The sequence below is a fragment of the Hemitrygon akajei genome, chromosome 6 (genome assembly GCF_048418815.1).
Source record: "Hemitrygon akajei chromosome 6, sHemAka1.3, whole genome shotgun sequence".
NCBI lineage: Eukaryota > Metazoa > Chordata > Chondrichthyes > Myliobatiformes > Dasyatidae > Hemitrygon > Hemitrygon akajei.
The window spans coordinates 136,486,998-136,513,900 of NC_133129.1; the positions used below are offsets into that span (position 1 = coordinate 136,486,998).

Sequence of the window (26,903 nt, forward strand, 5' to 3'; positions counted from 1 at the left end):
GCCTTCTCAGCCTTAATTCTGGAGTTAAGTCCAGCCACGTTGCAAATAGACTGCATATCATGTAGTTGTTGGTTATATTTGTAAAGTGTGTAATAGGAGCAAATACAAATTTGTTTCAAATAAAATTCACCTTGCATTGCACAAAAATGCTCCCAGTTTCAGGTTTGTGTAGAAGCCAAGAAAAGCTGCCTCTCCTCACTGCAGCACTGTGCCCAAGCCTGTGCCTTCAGATCAGTCAACATAGAAGCAAGTCCAATAACCCCCTGTGTTTGCGCCGGCTTTTCAGAAGTGCGATTTATCATGCTCACTTTCCTTTGGAACTTCAGATCTATTTCTCACTTTAGTTGTTCTGCAGCCTCTCAGAGTCTGGGTGCGCCATGGCTTGGTATAACAACTGGCCTGCGTGTGACTCTGCAGAGAGCTGTCACCCCTGAACTCTGTCTACACTTCTCGCTGTCTCAGTAATGCAGCCAGCATAATCAAAGCCCTTCACCTCCCCCAGACAATTCTCTCCTCTCGCCTACAAAGGCAGAAGATACAAAAGCTTGAAAGCACCAGACTCATGGACAGCTCATCACGGTGGCGTAGTGGTTAGCACAATGCTCTACAGTCCAGGCGACCCGGTTCGATTCCCATTGCTTGTACCCCCGTGACCGCGTGGGTTTTCTCACACATTCTCACATGCTCCCACATTGTCCTGTGATTAGGCTTGGGATCAAATGGGAGATTGCTAGGTGGCACGACTCAAAGGGCCAGAAGGGCCTATCCCAGGCTGTATCTCAATAAGTGAATAAATAGCCCGCTGTAATAAGACTAATAAATGATTCCTTAATACAATAAAATTCATTCGTGACCTCACAATCCGCCTCATTATGAAATTCTCCTCTTCGTTGTTTACCTGCACTGCATTCCCTCTGGAGCTGTTACACTTTATTCTGCATTTTACCCTGTTCTACCTCAATGCTCTGTGTAAGGATCTAACGTGCATAAGCAGTATGCACGACAAGCTTTCCACTGACCCTTTTGCACCAATCCTGCATTAATTCCATTTTAAAGTTCTCATCAACTGCCCCGAGGTTCTACACGTACCACACACTCGGGGCAATCCACACTGGCCAATTAGCCTACCAACTTGTACGTCTCTGGGGAGTGGGAGGAAGCAGCAGTACTCAGAAGGACTCGATATATTTTCAGGGAAAATGTGTAAACTCTGTACAGAAAGCACCTGAAATCGGCCTTGAACTTGTGAGTCAGCAACTCTTAGAAAGGCAAAGAGCAAGCCAGATGGAGTACTGAGATACACTAGAATGATGAATGTTCTCCTGAATTGAACAAGATTAGAATTTTGCTTTTTAAACAATTTTCCCACCCTTTACACAGTGACTGTTATTGCCGTGATGGTTGCAATGGCCTATGTACATACAGAGTGAATGTTCTAAAGGAAGAATCAAGTATTAAGTGACTGAGATTTGCTGTCTTTGGGAAGTTATATCAAATGGAAGGAAACTGCATGATAGGCCATAGCTGAATGGTGGGACGTTTATGGCTTGCTGCAAATACTAAGAGTGGCCGAGTGGTGACATTTGGTTATTGCTAACGGGCAGACTAATGATGGTGAATTGTCTGGGAAAGTACCGAGAAAATGAAATAACATAAGTCTAATAATGAAAGAACAAAGAGCCTGGGGGTATATGTCTCTCCTGAGCAAATGATCTCCTGTACGGGTGTTCGCCCAATAAATACGTTCCATGGTTTAGCGCCTGAAGCTTCTGGAAATGCCTTGGAACTGCCAAGGACAAGTGAGGGAACTACAGGCTCATCAACCTGGCATCAGTGGTGGGGATGATATTGGAGGGAATTTTGAGGGACAGGATCAACCAACATTTGGATAGAATGTCAGGTCTGCACAGGCAGGCACCTCCCAGTCTCCACCCAGCTAACAGGAGTCACCTGCCCCTTGTTCCCAACTCATTACCTGCAACCTATTTAAACCCAGCTCTTAATTGCAGTCCTGGTTCACCCATCGAACCAGTCAGCCTCAAACAGTTGCTTCTAGCCTTCGGTTACTTTGTTGCTTCCTGTGGTTAGTATTTATTCTGTCATATTTTGTGGCCCTGCATGGTCTGTTATTTTGCAGTGTATTAGTAAAGTATTGGTTACTACAAAATCATCTCCACTGCTCTGCTTTTGAGTCAAGCCTCTGTACAATTCTTGACAGGACAAATGAACCAGCAGAGTTTGGTTGCGAAAAGGAAGTCACCCATCGACATGACTATACGATCCAGAAGCAGCAGGAAACCACTGACCATCTACCCACAACACTCAAGCAACTCTCTGTCTTGATACAGCAACCCTGTGCCCATCAACCTCCCCCTGCAGAGCCCCAAACATTTTGACGTGCACCTTGCACTTCGAGATCCAGCCATCTCTGTTTTTCATGGACTGAGCCAAGATTGCCTTTGTCATCTCACTCTTCACTGGCTGAGGTCTGACCTGGGCCACGGCTAACAGCGACAATAAGACTCCTATTCGCAACAGATATGAGGACAGATATGAGGATTTGAGATGTTTTGGGTTTTTAACCAGCCAGGAAGTGGAAGGGCGGCACAGGATCAGATATTTTACCCTTGGCAAGGCTCGCGCTCTGTGCTGGATTACACTGTGGAATTCAGGGCCCTGACAGTAGAGAGCAGCTGGAATGCAGAAGCACTGTTTGTCCATTACCACCACAGCCTCTCAGAGCACTTGAAAGATGGGCTGTCTTCACCTCGAAAGCCTCATCGCCCTAGCCCTCTGTACTGACAAGCGTCTTAAAGATCAACCCTCCAGATCGTCTGCCAGAACCCCAGTCCCATCCTCAGAACCATTTCAGGCTGCAGGACGCTTATCAGCAATGTCTCCAGAACCCAAGCAATTAGGGAGAGATCCCTAAACCCCCACCCCCCCAAAGGAATGAATGTCTTCAGAGAAACAACTTGCTTGCTTACTGTGGAGTAGCCGATCACCCACACATCAAATGGCCACTGTGTCTTGGCAGATATGGGGGGCCTCCTATCTGGTAAGCTCCCACCCCCAGCCCCTCACTCCTGTACCCTGAGGCCGACACACTCTCTCTGTCCTCCTCCACGCCCTGACAGCTCTACGCAGGCAGGAAGCTTCAGAGGATTCTGGTGCAGCAGGCGACTTCCTGTACCGGGCTCTGTGTGTGCAGCTTGGACTCCCTATTGAGCCTTTCTCTCTCTCTCCCCTTCTGCATCACGGCCCTTGAGGTCTGGGATGATCAAAACATGCACACGGCCTGTGCACACGAGCATCAGAGAGAATCATGAGTCCATCCAATGAACTCCTGATCGACTCACCCAACTCTCCTCTCATCTTGGGTTACCCCTGGCTCTTGACTCACATCCCTCATTTCGCTTGGGCATCTGGTTCACTGCTGAGCTGGGGACCCACCTGCTGGAACTCCTGCCTCCAACCTCGGGTGCTTTCACCTGTAAACCCATCTCCTGACCTCACCAAACTCCCACAGGAATACCACAACTTCATCATCACATTAGCACCCTGCTGCTCACATGACTGCGCAGTCAACCTCCTCCAAGATTTTCTTCTCCCCTCCTGAGACCCAAGCCATGAAAGACCGCGTCAGCAAGATGCTATAGCATGGCTTCATTCGCTGATCCCAGCCCCAAAGGAAAGATGTGGATCTCTATCCCTTAATTGACTACCATGGACACAACAAAATCACTATTTAGAACCACTACCCTCTGCCCTTGATGGATGGATAGATTGTGCATATGCAACACACTGTGGAGCTCAAACTGGATCAAAGGAGTGCATACACCCAAATTGTCATCTGCTAGGGGGATGAGTGGAAGACAGTGTTCATAACACCCCAGGCCACTACAAATACTTGATGATGCCTTCCGGGCTCTCCAACAGTCTAGCTGTTTTCCAAGCCTACATTAACAAGATCTTCCGAGACACGCTGCACAGGTATGTGTTCATCTACTTCGACGGCATCCTTAACTTCTCCAGGGCCCCTAAGACCACGTCTGTCACGTCCATTCAGTCCGTCAGCGTCTCCTCAAAAAGCAACTGTACTGCAAATGAGAGAAATGGCAGGTCCACACCCCACTCATTTCCTTCCGGGGTTATATGCTCTCACCCATCGTCAGAGACTCTCTCCAGCCAGGACATGCTCTCTTCTTGCTGCTGCCATCAGGAAGAAGGTACCGGAGCCACAGGACTCACATCACCAAGTTCAAGCACCACCATGGATGCATTGCAACTGCACGCTGTTGTCAAATGGCCCCAACCACGCTCCCTCAAACAGTGACAGCACTTGTTACACTTCTCCAACTTCTACCACAGTTTAATCAGAAACTACAGCCAAGTTGCCACTCCTCTCCTCTTCCCCCCCCCCCCCTCACTCAGTCACCTACTGTACCTCATGGATAACTTGGTCTGCTTTGGCGTACCACGGAGCTCAAGAGAAGCTTCACCACCACTCCCATTCTCTGCCATCCAAACCCCTCTAGACTCCTTGTGGTTGAAATGGACATAACTGACTTGGGCACTGAGGCTATCCTCTCCCAGTGAGGACTGGGCAGGAAATACACCTTGTGCCACCTTCTCATGCAAATTGAACTCTACCCTCTGCCATTATGGAGTAGGCCCATCATTAAATGAGCCTTGGAGGAATAGAGACCTTGGCTGATGGGAAATACTGAACCTTTCCTAATCTGGACTGACCACAAGAACTTCATATCAATTCAACAGACCTGCCAATTCAACCCAGTTCAGGCTTGTTGGGTCTTCTTCTTTGAGAAATTCAGCTCCACCATCTCCTACTGACCCAGATCCAAGAATACTATGGCAGACCCTCTGTCACAACACCAATGCCCTTGAATGACAAATCCTACAGAAAGTAGTTGATCCAGCCCAGTTCATCGTGGGTAAAGCCCTCCCCACCATTGTGCACATCTACATGAAACATTGTCATAGGAAAGCAGCATCCATCATCAAGGACACCCTGATGGTACAGAAGATGGAAGAAGGTACAGGAGCCTCCACCAGGTTCAGGAACAGTTACCACCCCTCAACCATCATGCTTTTGAATAAAAGGGGATAACTTCACTCAACTTCACTCAACATCATTGAAATGTTCCCACAACTAAAGGACTCACTTTAAGGATTCTTCATCTCATGTTCTCAACATTTATTGCTTTTTTATCAATTATTACTATATTTCTTTCTTTTTGGATTTGCACAGCTTGTTGTCTTTAGTACCCTGGTTGAACATCCAAGTTGGGTGGTCTTTCAGTGATTATATTATGGGTATTATTCTATAGATTTATTGAGTATTGTCACAAGAAAATGAATCTCAGAGTTGTATATGGTGACATAAATATACTTTGATAATAAGTGTACTTTCAACTTTGAACTTTGCGTTATCCATGCTGTTCCTCTTGACTACATGAAAGTCCATATATCTACAAATTGTTCATGACATACTGCTGTCCTTACTTAAGGATCCTAGGAAAGGATTGCATTAGTTTTACAACTGACAATGACTTCAACATTTCAACAAGTTAGATAGATAGATAGATAGATAGTTGCAGTACAGGACATGTCACTAACTTTCTACAGTTGCTTACAGCAGCAAAATCAAGCCTGATATTATTGAGCCCTAAAGGCAGTGACAGAAATCATACTTCCTTTGACTGGTTTGTATATTGTGAGCGTGGGGTAAAACAGGAAGTCTTTGTATCACACCTGCTCATGCAACCTCAGAATATTTTATCAAAATTCTTTGAACGTATTTAACCACAAGAGAAATGCTAACTCTGGTAATGACTCTAGCAATAATGGGTGGAAGTTCCACTTGTAATAGGGGTTCCTACATTTTCCAACTGAACTTTTTCTTTCATGAAATTTTCTTCCTTCTTTATCTGCTAATTAATGACTCCAGAAAGGCCTCCAACGTTATTCTCCAGGAATGAATCTTTACCATGACTGTTGGACAGTTTAGTCTCTGATGAGATAGTGACAAGGAGATTAGAGATCCTTGTCCATTGAAGCTAAAATTCCATTCTTTGCAGGATGGAGTCAAAGAGTGATCTCAAAGATCTAATGTTTGCTGATAAAGGAAATTGGTATGGCTGATTTCAAAATACTCAACCTGAAAGTGAGTTGAGTACAAAAAAAACAGAGTATTAAAATCCTTGATAAGATATATAGTATCACACAATTTATGGAAATAAGAGTAGCAAGAAATAAGTACAATAAAGTAAGAATTTAAGTTAACAATTTAAGTTAAACTATTGAAATAGCATCATCGGTCTTCAGCCTTCACTTCCATGGTTAGATCTCATTGTTTTTATATTCAGTGTTTTTGCCTGTTATTTCTCAGTTATTTTGTGTGGGGGAGGATTTCGGGATCAATATTCTTTTTTGGTTAGTTTCTTTGTGCGGGGAGATGTTCTTTTTGCATTTTGTTCGAGGAGAGGGGTATTTGGGGAGCAATGTTCTTGTTCCCCTTGCGGGGTGGTGGTTGGGGGCTGATGATTGTGTTGCTGTTCTTGGTCTCATGGCTATCTGGAGAAGAAGAATCTCAGAGTTGTATACTTTGATAATAAATGAACCTTTGAAAACACATAAAGTGGCTTGTTCAAGCTTCATGTTTTACTGCCGTGTGGAGTAAGGTGCATAGTTTCTGGAGAATAAATTTCATTAAAACACAAAGCCAGAATGAGAAAAGTCAGCTGGTAAGATTTATCTCCTTAATTCAATTCTTCACCATCCAATCAATGACAGAGGAAATATTTAACTAAGAACTGGCTAAGCAAAACACTAACTTCAAAACACTGGAAACATTCCACAAGTCAGGCAATACTTGTGGAGAGAGAAACAGAATTTCATTTTATCTTTTAACAGAAAATCCAACTGCTCCGGCATGCTTTCCTGCACTGCTCTATTTGTGACCCGCGGTACTACATTGAGTATAGAGAAAAAGAAACAGAAATTCTTTCCCTAGCATTGGTGGCCCTCAGGTTGTTAAACACATTAAACCTTGCGTCAATATCTACGTACCCCCACACCCCATCTCACCAAAATAATTTTGCACTCTAATCTTCTTGGCCCTGTCAAAGTGCAGGAGTAGATGAGAAACACTGGTGTGCTGCCTACAGAGACTCGGCCCATTTTAAACTTTATCACCATCTAATGTTGTAGACACTACTTTCTACAGATTGATGCAGTCAAAAATAGAAACTTTCGCAAATGTGGTTGAAGCCACTTTCAGGCTCTTTTTCAGAAGGGGAGAAAAATTCATAACTTTAAAATCTATAGAATTTCTACTCAATCTCAGGTGTCTGGTAATGAAAGTACTACTCTACATTGATAATTTACACTGAATACTCACACTTGCTCTGGGTCTTCAGATTCACTGAAAGCACAATAGTTCACTGAACATGAGCCTTATCTTCACATATTGTTACATTCTAATCATTGCATTAATTGGAATTAACAAAACATGAAAAATTGCACAATCCACAGCTATTGTGTCACTGTGATTTCTTTGAAAGTTTTATACTGTAGTATAAAAGAAGAGAAACCTGATAGTGGTTCTCCTTGCGAAATGCTCAAGGAAAAGACATTGCCAGTGTCCTCTTCAGCAGCCTCTCTCCAACGGACAATTTGATCACTATCGGAAAACCTCCAGGCCCTCTCCTCTTCTCGCTACCACCATCAGGAAGGAGGTACAGGGCTCGTAGCTCCCATACCACCAGGTTCATGAACAGTTGTTACCCTTCAACCATCAGCTCCCGAACCAAAACTGATATCTTCATTTACCATCACCCTGAACTGATTCTCTGACCATTCAAGAACTCCTTATGTTTCCAGTGTTTTGAAGTTAGTGTTTTGCTTAGCCAGTTCTTAGTTAAATATTTCCTCTGTCATTGATTGGATGGTGAAGAATTGAATTAAGGAGATAATACTCACACTCTCAGTATTATTTTTATCTGCACAGTTGGTCTTCTTGTGCACATCGATGTTTGTCAGTCTTTCTTCATGTACGGTTTTTAGAAGGTTCTATTGTAGTTACTTTTTCCCTGAAAATGGCTGCAAGAAAATGAATCCCAAGTAATACACAGTAAAATATGTGTACTTTGACAATAAATTTATTTTGAACTTTGGATTTTGATGCCTGCTCCCTTATTCATAGTGTGGATTATATCCATCCACGTGGGGAGTATCTCAGGATCTATTATCATGCGCCAGTTTCAAAAGAAACATAGGGAGCAATGCCAGCCAATACAAATGCTTTCTTGTCCTCAGAAAAGCCTTTGCCTCTGTTGGAGTACCGTGCTCAAACCTTGTTACCTGCAACTGTTGGTCTCCGTGTTAGATCTGCTACATGACGGCATGCAAGCTGTAATTTCAATCAGTTGGTCTATAGCAGACCCAATCACGCCCTGACCTCACCTCCAAGAATATTCTCATTGGAGTGAAGCTCATCTACATTAAAAATAGGAAACTGTTTAACCCCTCTGCATAACCAGTGTTACTCCACCCCCAGAAACTAAGCTGAAGCATACAGATGATGTTTTGCAGAAGTTAAGGCTGAGTTCCAGATCATTATTGATGCTTATTCACTGAAGCATACAAAAGAATGGGCCTTATACTAAATATTTCAAAATAAAGCTATGCTATCAACCCCCACCCTATTGCAGAGTAGCATTTACTACCAATAGATGTCCACAATGAGAACACTAAAAATGTGGACCATTCCTATCTTGTAATGTGTCTCTCAAAAAAAGCAGTCGTCGATGAAATTTACCTTCAGTGAGCTGGAATAAAAATATAAGAACTTTTCCACAGCACCAATGGCCTTCAGCTTCCAAATGTGTAATAATTTCACCAACATTACTCTCCAAACAAACACTTATGCTGTAATTTTATTTTCCTCTTTCAAAGTAGTAGAGCAGATGAGAAAACTTGACCTGTTCCCCAAAAAAGACCTAACCCACCTTACAGGACATCAGAAAATAATGACCTTCTAACGTACTGATAAGGTCAAAGCTGGAAACAAACTGAGCTCTCACAATGCAGCTGAAGCCCACTTGTCTTTGGACAGTGAGGACGACTATCTAAGCTTGCAGCAGGATTTGGAGCTGCTGGTGAAATGGGCTGAAAAATGGATGGATTCAATGTAGACAAGTACGGGAGGACCAACCAGGGGAGGTCTAACAGGGTGAGTGGTAAGACACTGAGGAGTGCAGTGGAAGAGAGGGATCTGAGAATACAGATCTATAATTCCTTGAAAGTGGCATCACAGGTAAATAGGGTCATAAAGAAAGCTTTTGGCACATTAGCCTTCATAAATCAATGTATTGAGTACAGGAGTTGAAATGTTATATATCGAAGTTGTATAAGATGTTGGTGAGGATTGATTTGGAGTGTTGCGTCCAGTTTTGGTCACCTACCTACAGGGAAGATCAGAATCAGAATCAGGTTTAATGTCATTGGCATACGCCGTGAAATTCATTAACTTTATGGCAGGAGTACAATGAAAACATGATAAATAAATATAGAGAAAAATATTGAATTACAGTAAGTATAATATGTCTATTGAATAGTTAAATAAGTAGTGCAAAAAGTAGAAAAAAAATAAAATAATAAATAAAGTAGTGAGGTAGCATTCATGGGTTCAATGTTCATTCAGAAATCGGATAGCAGGGTGGAAGAAGCTGTTCCTGAATCCCTGAGTTTGTGCCTTCAGGCATCTGTACATCTGACATGAGAAGAGGGCTTGTCCTGGGTGGTAGGGATCCTTAATGATGGACACCCCAGGCACCGCTCCTTGAAGACGTCTTGGATACTACGGAGGCTAGTACCCATGATGGAGCTGATTAATTTTACAAGTTTCTGCAACTTACTTTGATCTTGTGCAGCAGCCCTCCCCCCCACCACCCCCCATTACCAGACAGTGATATAGCCTGTCAGAATGCTCTCCGGTTCATCTGTAGAGGTTTTTGAGTGTTTTAGTTCAACCAATCTCCTCAAACTCTGAATGAAATATAGCCTCTGTTTGCCTTCTTTTTAGATGCATTAATATGTTGCATTCAGTTTAGGTCCTCAGAGATATTGACACCCAGGAACTTGAAATTGCTCACTCTCTCCACTTCTGATCGCTCTATGAGGATTGGTTTGTGTTCCCTCAGCTTACCCTTTCTGAAGTCCACAATCAGCTCTTTGGTCTTGGTGACATTGAGTGCAAGGTTGTTGCTGTGACGCCACTCAAATAATTGATATACCTCATTCCTGTATGCAGTTTCATCACCATCTCAAACTGTGCCAACAATGGTTGAATCATCAGCCCCTCATGGGCTCTGGTATAATTGGTGCCCTTTTGAAGAATGTGGGAACTTCCAACTGAAGCAATGAGAGATTTAAGACATCTTTGAATACCCCCACCAGTTGATTAGCACAGGTTTCCAAAGCCTTACCAGGTACTCCACTGGGCCTTTCCACCTTGCAAGGGTTCACCCTCTTGAAAGACAGGCTGAAGTTGACCTCAGAGGTGGAGATCACAGGGTGACCTGTGACCTCTGTGAACGTATTACATAAATAAGTTTGAAAGAGTGCAGAACAAATTTACAAGGATGTTGCCAGGACTTGAGGACCTGAGTTATAGGGAAAGGTTGAATGGGTTAGGACTTTATTCCCTAGAGCACAGAAGGCTGAGGGGAGATTTGATAGAGGAATACAAAATTATGAAGGGGGAAGATAGGGTAAATGCAAGCAGGCTTTTTCCACTGAAGGTAGGTGAGACTACAACTAGAGGTCATGGATTAAGAGTGAAAGATGAAATGCTTAAAGGGAAAATGAGGGGGACTCCTTCACTCAGAGGGTGGTGAAAGTATGGAATGAGCAAGTGGTGGATGCAGGGTCAATTTCAACATTTACGAGAAATTTGGATAGGTACATGGATGGGAGGATTATAGAGAGCTATGGTCCAGGTGCAGGTTGATGACCTAGGGAGATCATTGGTTTGGCACAGACTAGATGGGCCAAAGGGCCTGTTTTGTGCTGCAGTGTTCTATGATTCTATGGCAGCGGAAAACAGTTCATAGCTTTAAAATGTGCAGTAGCCAACATGAACTCTGCACTGAACTCCATTACAGCAAGGGATTGCCAGATGGACAAATGAAACAACTCAAAGACTCTGTCAAGATATCCTCAAAAATAACATGACAATCTCATCATCCTTTAGCTGGACAGAATAGAGGAGCAAACAATTAACCTTGAAACACAAGCCAGTTTATGTTGAGCATACAGAAGCCTAGTGTTTATAATGGAACAGCACATCATCTCCCAAACTTCCCACCCAATTGCCCTGACAAACATCAACTGCCCTGTGGCAGAGGCTCTGGTTTCTCATTGGCCTCATCATTCATCTCTGAACCCACAGAACTGGAGTGAACTCAAGTCATCCAAAACCCTAAGGACCTGCTTAAGCAGAAGACAAAAAGACAAACCAATAATCTCCAGAGTTGTGAGTTACTGATAAGAAAATGGAATAGACAAGCAATAAGTCGAATCACTGAGTATTCATTACCTGTCTGCCCAGGATGCCAAATTAATTTCAGGAACCTACAAATGGATATTATCTACCTTCTCCTCACAATGGATCAAGCTTAGGCACCTTCTCTACATGTCTTAATATCATATGTGAGCTTATTCATCTACAGAGATATTAAGAGACTAGAATAAATATCCTTAGGTGATCAATTAGTCTGCACTTACCATTTTCTCTTTTTCTGGTTATGCTTTGAGAATTGTATACAATGTGACTACATGCAAATTCCATGACTTTAGCCGGACATTCAGTTGATACTAAAGTGATCTAAAGAAAGAAAAGAAAATGAACATCAGAATTACTCCTCTGAAGTGACTTGACTACTAACTATATATACTCAAATATGGTGAATATCAGCTTACTAAATGGATATGTTAGAGATTGTTTCCTTTTGAAAGGAAACCACTGAAAGGTAATCTAAGTGAATTTAAAAATTATGAAGAGAATTGGGAAAAATTTAATACAGAAAAGTGAATGTTGACTATGTGTCAAGGACATTCCGGAAAACTAGGAGTCATTAGGAAATTAAATGAAACAGTTTATTCAATGAACAGTTAGACTTCACAAAAGTGCTATCTAGAAAAGCTATTGAAATGAACAGAGTAACATGTAAAAAGTTCTGGAAGAACTCAGCAGTCCAGGCAACATCTATGAAGAGGAATGAACTGTTGATGTCTTAGGTCAAGACCTTTCATCAGGACTCATGAAATGAGGAGGATACAGACCTAACGTGAGCAAGTAGACTATGTGTAGATGGGCAAACAGATTGGCATGGATCTGTGAGCTGAATTGTCCATTTCTTTGTTGTACAACTCCATGACTACGCTGACAATGGACAGAAGAGACAGTTGGATGCACATCTGGATGAAGAAGGGATTGAGCATTTTGGTATTTTTCTTAACAAATTCCCTTTTGTCATTTAGAAACAAATCTATCGTGTCATGCAAACATTGGCAGCACTCATGTTCTGGAACAGTGAGCTCTAAAAGTCATGCACCATTAACCATCCCCAACATAGACCAACGGCGTTTTTACAACCACCCTCTATAGAATTCTGCAGTCCTTCAGAACTAGAAATACTTCTTAAATTACCTTAAGACCTATTTTGTTAATTAGTCATGGAGTTGGACAACAAAGAAATGGATACTTCTTCTTGTGTATCCATGCCAATCTTTTTGCCTATCTACACATACACTATTTACTCACATTAGATATATATCTTCCTATGCTTGTCTGCTTAAGTGTAGACAAGCTGTTGAAATGTAGTCATCATATCTGACTTCACCACCTCAACTGGCTGTGCATTCCAAATTTCAACCATTCTGTGTGTTCAAAAAATACCTTTCTCCTCAAATCTCCTTCAAAGTTCTTTCCTTTCACTTTAAGTTCACACCTTTTTATTTTTGATACCTATTTCACAAGAAAGAGATTCTGTCCATCTACCCTATCCATGCTTTTATAATGTTTATACCTCTCTCAGATCATCCCCCAGTCTCATTCACTCCACGGGAAGCAAGCCCAGCCAATCCAATCTCGCTCCATAAAGTCCTCCAATCTAGGTGGATTGGCTGAAATTCCTGGTGAATTTCCACTGTTCTCTCTCCAGCACAAACACATTCTTCCTTCAGTGTGGCAACCAGAACTGTACACAATATTCCAGTGTTTTATAAAGTTCCATTATAATGTTCCAACTTTTCTATTCAATGTGCTGAACTATGAAAGCCTTCTTCACCACTCTATCAACCTGTGCTGCTATTTTCAAGGAGTTGGTAGGTTTATAAAAGATATCAGTTGACAGTTTGTATCCAGAGTTGGAGACAAAGAGATCGAATGCAGGGAGAGAGGAGTCAGAAATGGACCACGTGAATTTAAGGGGAGGCTGGAAGTTGGAGGCAAAGTTGATGAAACTGACAAGCTCAGCAGGGGCGCGAGAAACAGCACCAATGCAGTATTCAATGTAACACAGAAGGAGTTGGGAAGCATTAGCAGGGAAGGCTTGAAACATGGGCCATTGCATGTAGCCAACACAAAGGCAGGCAAAGCTGGGGCCCATGTGGGTACTCATGGCTACACTTTGTGTTTGGAGATAGTGGGAGGATCCAAAAGAGAATCTGTTGAGTGTGAGGACCAGTTCCACCAGACGGAGGAGTGTGGTGGTGGAGGGGAAGTGGTCGAGTCTGTTGTTGAAAAAGAAGCGGTGAGTTTTAAGGCTTTCTTGATGGGCGATAGAAGTGTACAAGGACTGGACATCCATGGTGAAAATGAGGTGATCAGGACCAGGAAACTGAAGGTTGGTGAGGAGATCAAGAGCATCTGAAGTATCACGGATGTAGCTCGGGAAGGACTGAACCAAGCAGGATAAAATAGAAAAATAAGAGAAAGTAAAATGGACCTCAACTCTATTGTCAACTGACTTTTGATAAGTTTTATAAACCTACCGACTCCCATGGCTATCTTGACCAGATCTCTTCCCACCCTGTCTCCGGTAAAAATGCCAATCCCTTTTCTCAGTTCCTTCATCTCCGCTGCATCTGTTCGCAGGAGAGGCAATCCTTTCTAGCACATTAGAGATGTACTCCTTCTTCAGAGAATGGGGTTTCCCTTCCTGCATCATTGATGCTGTATCTCACCTGTGCCTCACCTGTATCTCCTCCATTTCCCCAACATCTCCCTCACTCTATCTCCCTGCTACCTTAACAGGGATAGAATTCCTTGTGTCCTCGCCCATCACCCCATGGCCTTCCACATCCAACACATTATCTGCTACATCTTTTGCCATCTGCAGCTGGATCCTATTACCAAACACACATTTACCTCTCCCTTCTTTCCACTTTCTGCAGGATCGTTCAGTCCGTGATTCTCTTGTCCATCCGTCTCTCCCCATGAATCTCCCTCTTGGCACTTATCTCTGAAAGCAAAGTGCTACACCTGTTCATTCACCTTCTTCCTCACCTCCATTCAGTGCCCCAAGCAGTCCTTCCAGGTGAGACAAACCTCACCTGCAATTCTGTTGGGGTTGTCTACTATATCCAGTGCTCCTGATGCAGTCTCTTCTACACAGGTGAGACCTAATGTAGATTGGGGGTCTGCTTTGTCGAGCATCTTCGCTCTAGCTGCAAAAAGCAGAATTTCCTAGTGCATCTGGGTAGATTCCAAACTAATGACATAAGCATTAATTTCTCCAACTTCCGACAATTATTCCCTCTCCCCCTTCCCTCTTCTTCAATTCCCCACTCTGTCCCACCCCTCTTACCTCTTCTCTTTTCATCACCTCCCTCTTGTGCCCCTCCTCCTTCCCTTTCTCGCATCGTCCACTTTCCTCTCTTATCAGATTCCTTTTCTCCAGCGCTTTACATCTATCACACTCCAACTTCTTACTTCAACCCCACTCCGCATCTACCTGACTTCACCTATCACTTTCTAGCTTGAACTCTTTCCCCTCCATCCCACTTCTTATTCCGGCTTCTTCCCCCTTCCTTTCCAGTCCCAATGAAGGGTTCCACCCTGAAACATCGGCTGTTTATTCACTTCTATAGATGCTGCCTGACCTACTGAGTTCCTCCAGCATTTTGTGTGTGTTTCTCTGGACTTACAACATCTGCAGAATCACTTGCATTTACAATTTCCCAATCTATTTTAATCTTTCCCCATTGAAAGTTTGGGGGTAATTGGTCATATTTTCCTGAAGGACAATTATTTATTCAAAAAGCTCTCAGTTTGTTGGGAGGTTGTTAAGAATATCAGGCAAATTTTTGTTGAATGACAGATGTTGAACATTGGACGATAAGTGCATAAAACTGCCAGTGTAGAAATAAAGCATCTTTTCAACAAAGGGATACCACAAAGTGCTTTTTAATATGATCACTGATGAAGAACCTTTGAATATTGACCATACTCAGGCTTCTGAATGTGGGTAAGGTATCAGCAACTGGAAGGACTGTAGTCTGTAGCTGGTATGTACAGGCTCCTGAGGATCCTCACAGTGCTCATCTGTATTTTCACCGATCTTGCCTCATCTTTTAGAAAAAAAAGCCTATCTGCCCTAATAAAGAATTTGTGTTGGGCCAGTTTTGCTGATGTATGTTATCTATGAAGATATTGTTTAAAACAAGTCTACAAAGTCTGAACCTACAGAAAGACAGTGAAAGCCAAAGGAAAGATGGGATTATTGTCAATAGTGGACAAATGATGTCACCAATTAAATGTGACATTGAGATATAAACCAAAGAAAGAGCACCAAATTGAACTGGGCAAATCGTAACCTGCATTATGAACAGAGGGAGAATTAAAGACATGATGAAAAATTGCAGGGCACAATTCCAATAGAATAAGTATGAAAGAGATTTATGAGAATTCTGCTAAGGCCAAAAGCTTTTAATTTTGAGGACTGCTTAGATTCCTTGCAACAGTAGGGGAGGAGTAGCTGTGGAGTATAAATTTAGAAGCTGCCATGAAGAAATTAAAGCTCCATTATCATTAGAGATGTCAGTAACCGGGGGCATGGATTTCAGATAATTTTAGGAGAATGACAGTAAGCTAGCAAAATAAATTTCACTCAGAGGGAGGTGGAAGTCTGGAACCTGGGCCTGAAAGTGTGCCGTACAGAAACATTCAGCACAGAAAATATCAGGATGTGCTTTATACGAGTATAGTCACACATATGTCATATTCCTGGAATACAACTGATATGCCTTGATTCATTGACCACAGGCATGATATCAAATCTCACCACAATGGTTGGAGAAATTTATAAACTCGAGTAAAAAGACACAGCTAATATACATTGTGCTACCTTTTGGTCTTTCTTTCACGGCCAACCCGAGTGCCCTAACTGGGTGGCAATGGAGTTGAGCTCCACTAAAGAATTATCTATCTCTGCATTTCTTGGCTCTGCACTCCCTAGTAGTCTGCCAAGATCAATAGCTAATCTTCTCGTTAGACACACTTTGCGTATATGGGCTCAGTTCAGGAAATGCTATGGCTTCCAGGGGTTTTCCGTTTCCAGCCCTGTCGCACATAATCACCTTTTTTTTACCTACTATGTACGATTCAGCATTCCATGTTTGGTATAGGAAGGGCATTAGACATTTTGAAGATCTTTTCATTGATAATCGCTTCGCCTCTTTTCAGCAGCTCTCTGTTAAGTTCAATCTGCCTAACGCTCATTTTTTCAGATATCTCCAAATCCGACACTTTATTGCTCCTTTAATTCCTAACTTTACTGAAATGCCTGCGAAAAATGCTATGGACCTATTTCTTTCCATCAAACCACTAGGTAAAGGTTTAATATCAATTATCCGAGATAAACTAGCAGCCTTATGACGGGCCCCTGTGGATAAAATTAAAATGGCCTGGGAGCAGGATTTAAATATCTCCTTATCCGAGGAGAGCTGGGACTCAGTTCTCAAATCGGTTAACTCAACCTCTCTTTGTGCTCGCCATTGCCTTTTACAGTTTAAGATTGTTCATAGAGCCCATATGTCTAAATCTACACTATCTCGATTCTACCCTGGCATTAGTCCGCTCTGTGATAAATGCAAGAGGGGCGTGGCCTCTCTCATCCATATGTACTGGTTCTGTCCTAGCTTGGAGAAATTCTGGAAAGATGTCTTCACTACGTTATCGTGTATTCTGAATCAGCGCCTAGAACCAAACCCCTTAATTGCTCTGTTTGGTTTTTGGGGCGAGACAGATTTATGTCTGGGTCCGACCAAATGCCGAATATTATCCTTTGCCTCTCTCCTGGCTAGACGCTTGATCCTCCTTAGATGGAGAGATGTTGCCCCGCCCACTCATGTGCAATGGCTTAACGACATTATGGCCTGCTTGGACCTCGAAAAAATTCATTATTCAGTTCTCAATTCGGATTTAAAGTTCCATAAGATCTGGGGACCTTTTATCGAGTACTTTCATAACCTTCCTCTTGACTAGGGTTTTTTTTTCTTCTTCTTTTCGGTCCCTTGCTTTCAGCTCCCTTTTTTTTCTGGTAGTAGGCATTATTATCCTCTGTTGCTGAGTGTATTCACAGTCTGGGAGTTTGACTGTTGTGACTTATACTCTCTATATTGTGTTGTGGTTGGTCTGGAGTTGTTGTTTTTTCTTGTGTTGTGGGGCTTGGGGAGGACACTAAGCTTACTTGTCTTTAATTTAGGTGCTTTTTTTGTTAATTCTCTTCCTTTGTAGCATATTGTTATTGTATGCTTAATTTTGCACTGTATTAATGTTCCTCATTGGGATTTGGGGTTTTTAATTTGTAAAATGTTTTGAAAAACTAATAAAAAAAACTAATAAAATTTAAAAAAAAGAAACTGGATTACCTGCTCTGAGTTTAACATGCACTGTGCATAGTAATAGCTCCCAGACAAATGTATAGGGAAAATTTGTGACATTGACCAAAATTCTTTTGAAAACATTGCAAATCAGTTTGCACACAGAAGTTAACACAAAATCAGTAGCTGTAAGGTTCCTGCTGAGATCTACATGTAGAGCTCACAGCTGCCTCATAGCTTACAGACTTTCAAGCCAAAGAACAGCCACATAAAAAAAGTTGCCTTGGAGATGAGCACAATGCAGAGAGATCGTGGAGATCTCTTGTATGTTCTGGTGTTACACACAAAGGTCTAATCCCATCAAGGCACAAGGCCAGCAGCACTACGTTCAGCCAATCTGATGACGTACTCCATGAGAACCAGCTGAACTCTCTGGCAACAGGACACTTTGAAGTTCCCAGTGATATCCAGGTGTAGTGCCGAGGACATAAGCATTTTCTGCTGCAGATACAAAACTCACATCTACCTTATGTTTTTCTGGGCACGCGTGAGTGAGAATAAATGGCAGAGGTACAGGGAAGCAAGGGACCGAGGAAAGGTCTGATGGGATTTCTCTGCTGGGTGCTGGCAGGGTTCTGATGAAGTACTGAATTGGGTTTCTCTTTACCCAGATGCTGCCTGACTTCTTGAGTATTTCCAGAATTTTCTGTTTCATCCCCATTCACAACATTCTTGAGTCGATCACAGCACTGAAAGGTGCCAGTAGCACTTCACAGGCCCATTACTTTCTCTCACATGTGCTCACCAATTCCTTTTTTGGTTCTTTTTGCCATTAACTTACACCAAGGGGTAATATACAAAAGCCACCTAACTTGCTGTTATGTCTTTGCGATGTGGGAGGAAACCCGCTGGTCACAGAGAGAACATGCACAGAGAAAACTTGACTTCAGAATTGAATCCACATCCTTGGAGCTATGAAACAGAAGCACGAACTCCTGTACTCTATTTCACTCTCCTGACAATGTAGAAATTTGCCTTGGGTATGTCTTGTACGTGAAAGTTAGACAACCATCTCTTATCTAATGTACCTTCCTTCAGCCTTAAGACAGATAAATCTCCAGTGTCTGATGGGATCTCAAATGATGATGAGAGAGGTGAGAGAAATCACTGGGGCCTCAACAGAGATCCTTGTATTCTCTTTAGACACAGGCAATGCCCCATAGGATTGGAGAAAAAGTAATAATGTTCTCTGCTTAAGAAGGGCATATAGGCTAGAGACTTCATTGAAGATTCTTGGGGTTAGGATCTACTCCCATCTGAACAAACTGGAAACATGGGCAGAAATATGGCAGATGGAGTTTAATATGGAGACGTGTGAGGTGTTGTATTTTAGGACCTCATGTATATACAGTAAAATACACAACCCTCCAGTGCAGTGATGTGCAGAGCAATCTTTGAATGCAAGTCCATGGTTGCCTGAAAGTGGCAACAAAATGGATAGGATGGTAACAAAGCCATATGGCACACTTGCCTTCATTGATAAGGGCCTTGAGTAGAAATGTCAGGAAGTCATACTGCCGCTGTATAAAATGTTGGTAAGACTACATTTGCAGTTTTGTATGCAGTTCTGGCTATCGCAATACAGAAAGGATGTGAGGTTTTTGGAGAGAATAGAGAAGAGGTTTACTAGGACGATGTCTGGAAATAGGGAGAGCTATCCCAAGAAAATGACTGTGGACTTTAGGAAGGGAAAGGGGAACATGTACCCATCCTCACTGAAAGGTCTGCAGCTTCAAGTTCCTGTGTGTAAACTTCTTGGAGGGCCTATCCTGGGTCCAACGTATTGATACAATCATGAAGAATGCACACTAGTATTTCTATCTATTTAGAAGCTGAAGGAGGTTTGGCATGTATTCAAAGACTGACAAATTTCTACAGATGTATGGTGGGAAAAACCCCCTCTGGCTGGTTGCATTATGGTCTGGTATGGAAATTTCAATGCACAGGAAAGTAAGTGGTGGACCCTGCCAATTCCATCAAGTGTACAACTTGCCCTACCTTTGAGGTGACGTCTCAGGAAGGCAGGACCCCACCCATGTCCTCTTGTTGATGCTGCGATCGGGCAGGAGGTAGGGGAGCCACACATCAAGGTTCAACTACAACTTCACTTTCACTGCCATCAGGTTCTTGAACCGACCTGAAACACCTCAACACTACCTCTTTGTTTTGCACTAGTGCTGTTATGTTTATATATGTAAATTATGTATAACTTAAGTGGATTTATGTTGATGTATGTTTGTCCTCGTCTTAAACTGACCTTCTCCTGAAGAAAACTAATTTTTCAATGCATGTATACCCTGTATGCCTATGACAAAAGTGAACCTGACTTGATAGAGAGCTTTAGCAATAAGGAATGATTGGATACATTTGGGTTGTTTTCCTTGGAGCTTTAAGGCTGACAGTTCATAAAACGATGAGAGGTCTAGACAAGGTAACTAATCAGAGTCTTTTTCATAGGCTGGAAATGTCAGATACCACAGGGTATAGCTTGGAGGAGAGGGGGGAAAGTTTAAAGTGGCAAGCTTTTTTTTAAGCGCAGAGAGTGATAAGTCGCTGTTGTCGAAGTGGTGGAAGCAGATGAGAATATTTCATTAAAGGGCTTTTAGACAGACAAGTGAATAGACATGGAATTCAGGAGTATAGAACAAGTGCAGGCAGATACGTTCTTTAAATGGGCACCATGGTTAGCACAACTCTGACATGGACTGTCTCAAACAAGGGAAGATTTGCAGGTGCTCAACATCCAAGCAACACACACACACAAAATGCTGGCGGAACTCAGCAGGCCAGGCTGCATCTATGGTAAAAAGCACAGTCGACATTTCAGGTGGAAACCCTTCGGCAGGACTGGAAAGAAAATCTGTCCCAAGCCCGGCTGCAAAAGGAGGAGGGTTGGGCATGTGGCTAGCAACCCCATCCATTTAAAAAAAGTAGAGTTACAGAAACGCCAGCAGAAGCTTCAAAAACCTCATCCCTGGGAGACAAAGGATACACCAAGAAATGGGCGACATCTCGGGACAACGTGAAAGACTGGCCCAGAACAGAAGACTCTGGTGAGCTACTTTTGGAGGCCTGTGCCCCAGTAGGGTGACAGGCTTCGGTGAGTAAGTATGGTTAGCACAAACATCGTGGGCTCTTGGGCTGTTCCTGTACTGCTCTAGGTTCAGTGACTAGGAAGACAATGGAGGTATAAATTATTCTCAAATAAGCTGCATTTTGATGCTCAGATTTGGTCCTAAGAGGATAACTCACGTCTAGAGTTCATCCAGGACAAAACAACGTTGTTGATAATCACTCCATCTTTCACTTTATGTACTCACTCCCTCTTGCCATACTACGTACTCAAGAACAGGTTGGATTTTCAGAAGGTTGCTTCAACAGTATCTCCCTGATCCATGATCACAACCTCCAAAGAGTATAGGAACACCACAATCTCCAATTTCAGCAAGTGATATGATCTCCCAGTTGGGAAGTAAGTTACCTATCCTTCATTGTCACAGAGCTGAGATCCTGGAACTCACAGCCCAAAGGCAATCATCTGCTCCGAAGCAGATCAGAGAAATTTCAGATGGAGGCTTGCATCAGATTTAAAGGAGCAATGGATAGCAGTCTAACAGTGAATCTTATGAATGAAAAGAATATATCTCAGGGTGGCTGGTGCAGATGGTGCTGAGTGCAGAAGATTAATGAGCCAATGCCAAGCCATGATGCACGGTATAGTCTGGGACAAGTGAATGGGGAGGAAACAGCAGAGAGTCGAGAGGAGGCTTTTGTGAAGTAAAACCTCTGCTACCACCTTGGGTTGAATGGACAAGTGGATAGAGGTAGTCAGGGTCAATATATCAAAGGATCTGGGAGGAGGTGTAAGATTACAGGATATTAGAAAAGGAGGTTGATGGGAAGAAATGGATGAAAACTTGTAGATGTGAAAGAAACCTGATCCAGGCAGTGCTCAAATTATGATGAGGTTCTGCTCCTGAAAGCTGCTCATCAGTTGGAAATGAACAAAACCAGCTGTGATGGGAGAGTGAGCAGACACCAGCCAAGCTCAGTGAGTGGGCGAATCTGCGGGTACTCAGCTTGAACTAGCCTGTAATTGTTGCAGCTCGGGGTGGGTGGGGGGGGGTACAGATAGGGTATGAGGGGAGAAATGCCCTCCTTCCATCCAGCAGATGCCTGAAGGCCGGTAAATCCAACCCCATCCATTCCAGTAATCTCCCAAAGGCTCATACCTTACCCTGGGATAAAGTTGGGGGATAGGTGGATGAGGAGATGGGAGAACCTGTATCAGGGAGAAACCAGTGATTTTTTAAAATGTGAGACAGCTGAGTTTTGATGGATTAGAATCCAAACGTTGTAGTGGGGTACTGGTAGATGATAGTGCAATACAGCCTGCTGACTTAGGGGATGTTTCTGACAGCTTGGTGAGGCACACGATGCCTGATTTGTACTGAGAAAGTAGGGGTGGGGGGAAACCACCACATAGTAAAGAGAAGAATAAGGGGGCAGGACGTAGCCCTTACCTTTAAGATTATCTTGAGGGACAGATAGATGATGAGATGGGATGTGAAGTGCGGTGAAATGAGAGGGTGGGGACTGGGATCCAAATTTCAGAGCAAAATACTTATTGTACTTGTGTTTTCTAGTGGTATCATGCGCTAAGTGGATTTGAAGAGGGAATTTGTTAGCTTTAATTTACTCTCCATTGATGGTGAGAACAGCTGAGAGGATCATCGGGGTCTCCCTACCGTCCATCGGGGAACATTCATCAGGAGCCTCAGGGCCTTTAGTATTATTAAGGATCCCACCCATCCATCCAGCATCCTCTTTGACTTTCTACCGTCAGGCAGGAGACTCCGACGCATAAAAACACGGTCAGGATAAGAAACAGTTTCTTCCCTCAGGCCATTAGGCTTCTGAACTCCCTGCAGCATCATATTCGAATTGTCACTGGTTAATCTGTTCCATGCCTTACAATATTTTAATTAATGAACTTTGGTTTGTTATTTATGTGTGATTCATCTGTAGATTTTATCCCTAACTTCATTAAGTTATCTTGTGTTATGTGTACTACTGTGCTTTACACCTTGGTTTGGAGAAACATTGTCTCATTTCTATATAGGTTATAGGGTTAGATACATTATATACATGTATGTAGTTAAATGACAATAAACTTGACTTGATTATCTGTAGGTGAAGAATTAGGGAGGTGAGAGGGGGAAATGTTAATGACCAACACAGTGAACAGTGACACCAATAATCTCCTCAAGGCCATCCATCTTAAAGCAGTGGTGTTGAAGAAAACATAAAAACCCTAGACCCTTTAAAAGACAGACAGCTGTCAATCAACTTGTCTCATGGGGTGTTGGAATAAAAGGATGCAGAATCAACTGGCAGCATTGGAGAAAAGTTTGGTCAAAGAAGACCAAGTCAGAGAGCTGAAGAAAGAGATAATGTCTGAGTACGAACTCGCGTAAAACACATTTTTAGAACGTTGTTCCTCTCGTGTTTTGTGCCTCGGATGCTTCAACCAGAAAGCTTTTCATTGCTTATATGTACTGGTGATAAAATTCTGGGGTCAAAATGGACACTTAACCACAAAAAGTTCGCGTGCCCAAAGAGCGGCAATGTTTGTTTTCAGTAGCTAGACAAAATGCAAGTTTAATTTGGGAAGCAGTGTAGTTGATCTCACATCCATAATCGGAGAGCGTCAGGATTTCAGATCTGGACACGCAAGTGGTGAAGTTCCGCAAGTAGAGGGGGCGGGAGGTGCGTGACAAGAAACTCAGTGCGGGGTCAGAGGGTGGCGAGATTGTGAACTTTGTGGTTGGGATGATAGCGGCCAGTTGATACAGCACCGATTAACACAGCATGTCTGGCAGCATTCAAATTGAAATGTTAACCCACTTCGAGATACAGTCGGAGCTGCTGGGAACGTTATAAAATGCTAATCGAACCTTCCCGTGATCAGCAATTATTTGTAAAATCTGTATTTCCACCCCCATTTACTTTTCTAATTCCGATATTCATAGTTTATTTGCGAGGAAGCCCTGAACTACGAAAAGAGATTGCCACCCGGGAAACCGGTTTACCAACACACGGAATGCTCCCACATCACTGACCGAATAGCGTCCGACAGAGCATAAAACGAAAAAAAAATCGGCAAGTAAAAACCAAATAAGCTCAAAAATGTAGACCCTGAAAATGTGAAATAAAACCGAAACGATTTTATACCTGAAACATTAACTCTGACTTTCTACGGATGTTGCCTGATCTGCCAATCAGGAAATGGTTTCAAATTTCCCGAGCAGGGCAGGATTGCGGGATTTTTCTTCAGTGTAAATTGTTGCAGTGTAAATGACCAAATGTAGTTTGTGAATAAATCAGTACAAATTGGAAAAATCTGCATCTAATCACTTACTGAGAAAAAGTTAAAAGATGCGCTTATCAATATTGAAAATAATATGGATTATTTGATGGATTAAGTTTTTAAAACAGCTAAAATCTTTAAATTAAGAAGGGCATTTAAATGGATAAGATGTTAAAAAAATATGACATTGTAGATTTAATATTGAGTAATTAGATACAACTAGCCTCAAAACTAAGGAACCTCCAGGAATTTTGTTCATAATATGATGAATTCCTTATAAGTTATAAGGTGATATGGTTAATTCTGGAACAAGATGGAGAAATGCATTTATGTGAATTGATGATTTATTATTGGACAGAAAACATAATAGAAACAAAGGTAATACTCAAGAACTCAGGGTGTAAGTAAAGGACACTACACCGATTCGCATGAAGATATTGGGAATGACTTTTTTCAAGTGTATTAAATCCCAAGTTTCCTGATGATACATTGCTAGGATGGAATGTAGACTGTGATTACAAATTAGATAGGACAATGCACATTGGAATATAATGCTTGAAGTAGTTCAAGTGAGAAATGAGTAAATATTGAGATTCAAAGGGATTTGGATGTGCTTGTGTACAAATCGCAGAAAGTCAACATGTAGATACAGCGAGCAGTTAGGAACCAGAAATCAGTATAAAGTTCTTAGAAGACCTGATAAATCATTAATTCTCTGGTGCACTTTTAGGAAACAGGAATTGAGGGATCCTGAATTGATCCTGAGAAAGAAACAGAAGTCTTGTTTGCAAAGCCAGCAGAGAAAAATGAATGAAAATACTTCTCTATTAAGAAATTCAGTGCTCCATGAGAACTGCAACCTTGTCATAGGGTTTGGAGCCTTGTGTGCCTGAATGACACAGTGAACTATCTTGGCTGGGGTCAGGGCTTTGTGCTTCGGCTCTTGGTAGGGTCACCCATGACAAACAGGTCAAAGGGTAGAGGCCAGACTAAGAGTGGTCCACCAGTCCTCCAGGTTCAGGGGTTCAGCTCAGGCCTAACAACACTGACTGGTAAAACAAAATTGTTATGGCAAAAGCAATAAAGAATCCTTCTACATCTGAGTGAGATGGTATTCCCGAGCCTGCAGCTGGGACTTGCATGACTGACAGTAGTGAAAACTGAGAGGAAGCTACTGACATGATGAAGGAAGCCATGAACACTGCCAGAGATGGAGGACCTGCATTGCTGCCCTAAATGCCAATGGCATAACGGTTAGTAAGTGAGTCATTCTATAGAAACACTGTAACATCATAAAAGAGGAAATATTCTTGGGTTTGGTGTAAATATTGAAGAGAAGTGATCACTATGAACCTAAGGCACATAATGTTTCTTAACGTACATCTCCTAAGAACTTCACACCAGGTCTTCCCAATTATAGCATGTCTATCAATACAGCGTCCTCCACTGCAAATGGCACTGCTTACAGCTCAGTCTCTAAAGTAAAACAACTTAAAACATCTTCTATTCAAGGGTTGAACTCTACAACATGCACTCTGGTTACAATCAAAACAGTCACCATCTGTAGTTAACCCAAATAGTGCCACGGAACTCAGTGCGTCAGGCATCGCCTATGGAGGGAAATGGACAGTCAATCCGCTGAGTTCCTCCAGCACTTTTTGCGTTGCTCCAGATTCCAGCATCTGCCGTCTCTTGTGACTCCACTGTCTGTAGTTTTTCATATGCCCACTAATAGAAGTTATAAAGTTTTTTCTACTATTGAAAACAGGATGAAGTTAATAACAAAAAGGGCACAAGGTAGTCCAAATAAATTACTTTTGTACCTGAAAACAAGGAAGGGTTTGTCCAAGGATAACAAGATAAATCCAATGTTCGTTGTGACAAGCACCTTATCTCTCCAGTGGACGCTGCGCAATCACCTTTTGGATGGTGTAGTACAGAGAATGAAACAGGAAATCACTCATTACTATCTGCAAACCTTCATCGGCAACTATTTATAGTGAAGAAAAAAATGTATATAAAAGCTAGTTCCGCTCTACACAGGAAACAGAGAGAGCAAGGTTTCACTAAGTTATGTAAACAGGAAACTACATGAGAAACAATCAGGTTTAATGTACTAAGAATTGATTGATAATAAGGTGATTTAGATATGGTGAATGAAATACAGGCTTTTATTTTTGCATGTTAATGTCAACAAAGATACATCTCCATCTAAGTCAGAGTTTATTACTATAATTAACTTACTTATAACAGTGCTTGTGATATAGAATTGGGAGATATGAGAATAAATTAAGTAAAAATACTGAACCAGAGAATATTGAACAACTTCATGGCATTTAATAATGTCCATGAGGAGCTAGACAAGCTACTTTATCTCTATTTAGGTAGGAATCAACCATATTACTACATAATGCTGTCATGTAACCACTTTATGAAATGGCCCGGCAAAATAATCAGCTGTAAACAATCACAACAAATTTCAATTACTTCTATAAAATAGGACGGATCTTTTGGCAACAATTAAAGCTCAGCCCTGGAAATCCCACAAACTTGTGAGAGC

The 26,903-nt window shown here is 42.2% G+C and overlaps 1 protein-coding gene across 1 annotated transcript in view; it reads right to left on the bottom strand.

Annotated features, from left to right (window-relative positions):
• Window positions 1-26,297, bottom strand: part of LOC140728763 (circularly permutated Ras protein 1) — a 70,757-nt gene extending 44,460 nt beyond the window's left edge. The window contains exons 1-2 of the mRNA XM_073047716.1: window positions 26,167-26,297; window positions 11,812-11,911 (exon numbers count right to left, since the gene is read on the bottom strand). Of these exons, the coding sequence (XP_072903817.1) occupies window positions 11,812-11,875 (64 nt within the window). The 5' untranslated portion in view covers window positions 11,876-11,911; window positions 26,167-26,297. The remainder of the gene's footprint in view (window positions 1-11,811; window positions 11,912-26,166) is intronic.
• Between the last annotated feature and the right edge of the window lie 606 nt (window positions 26,298-26,903).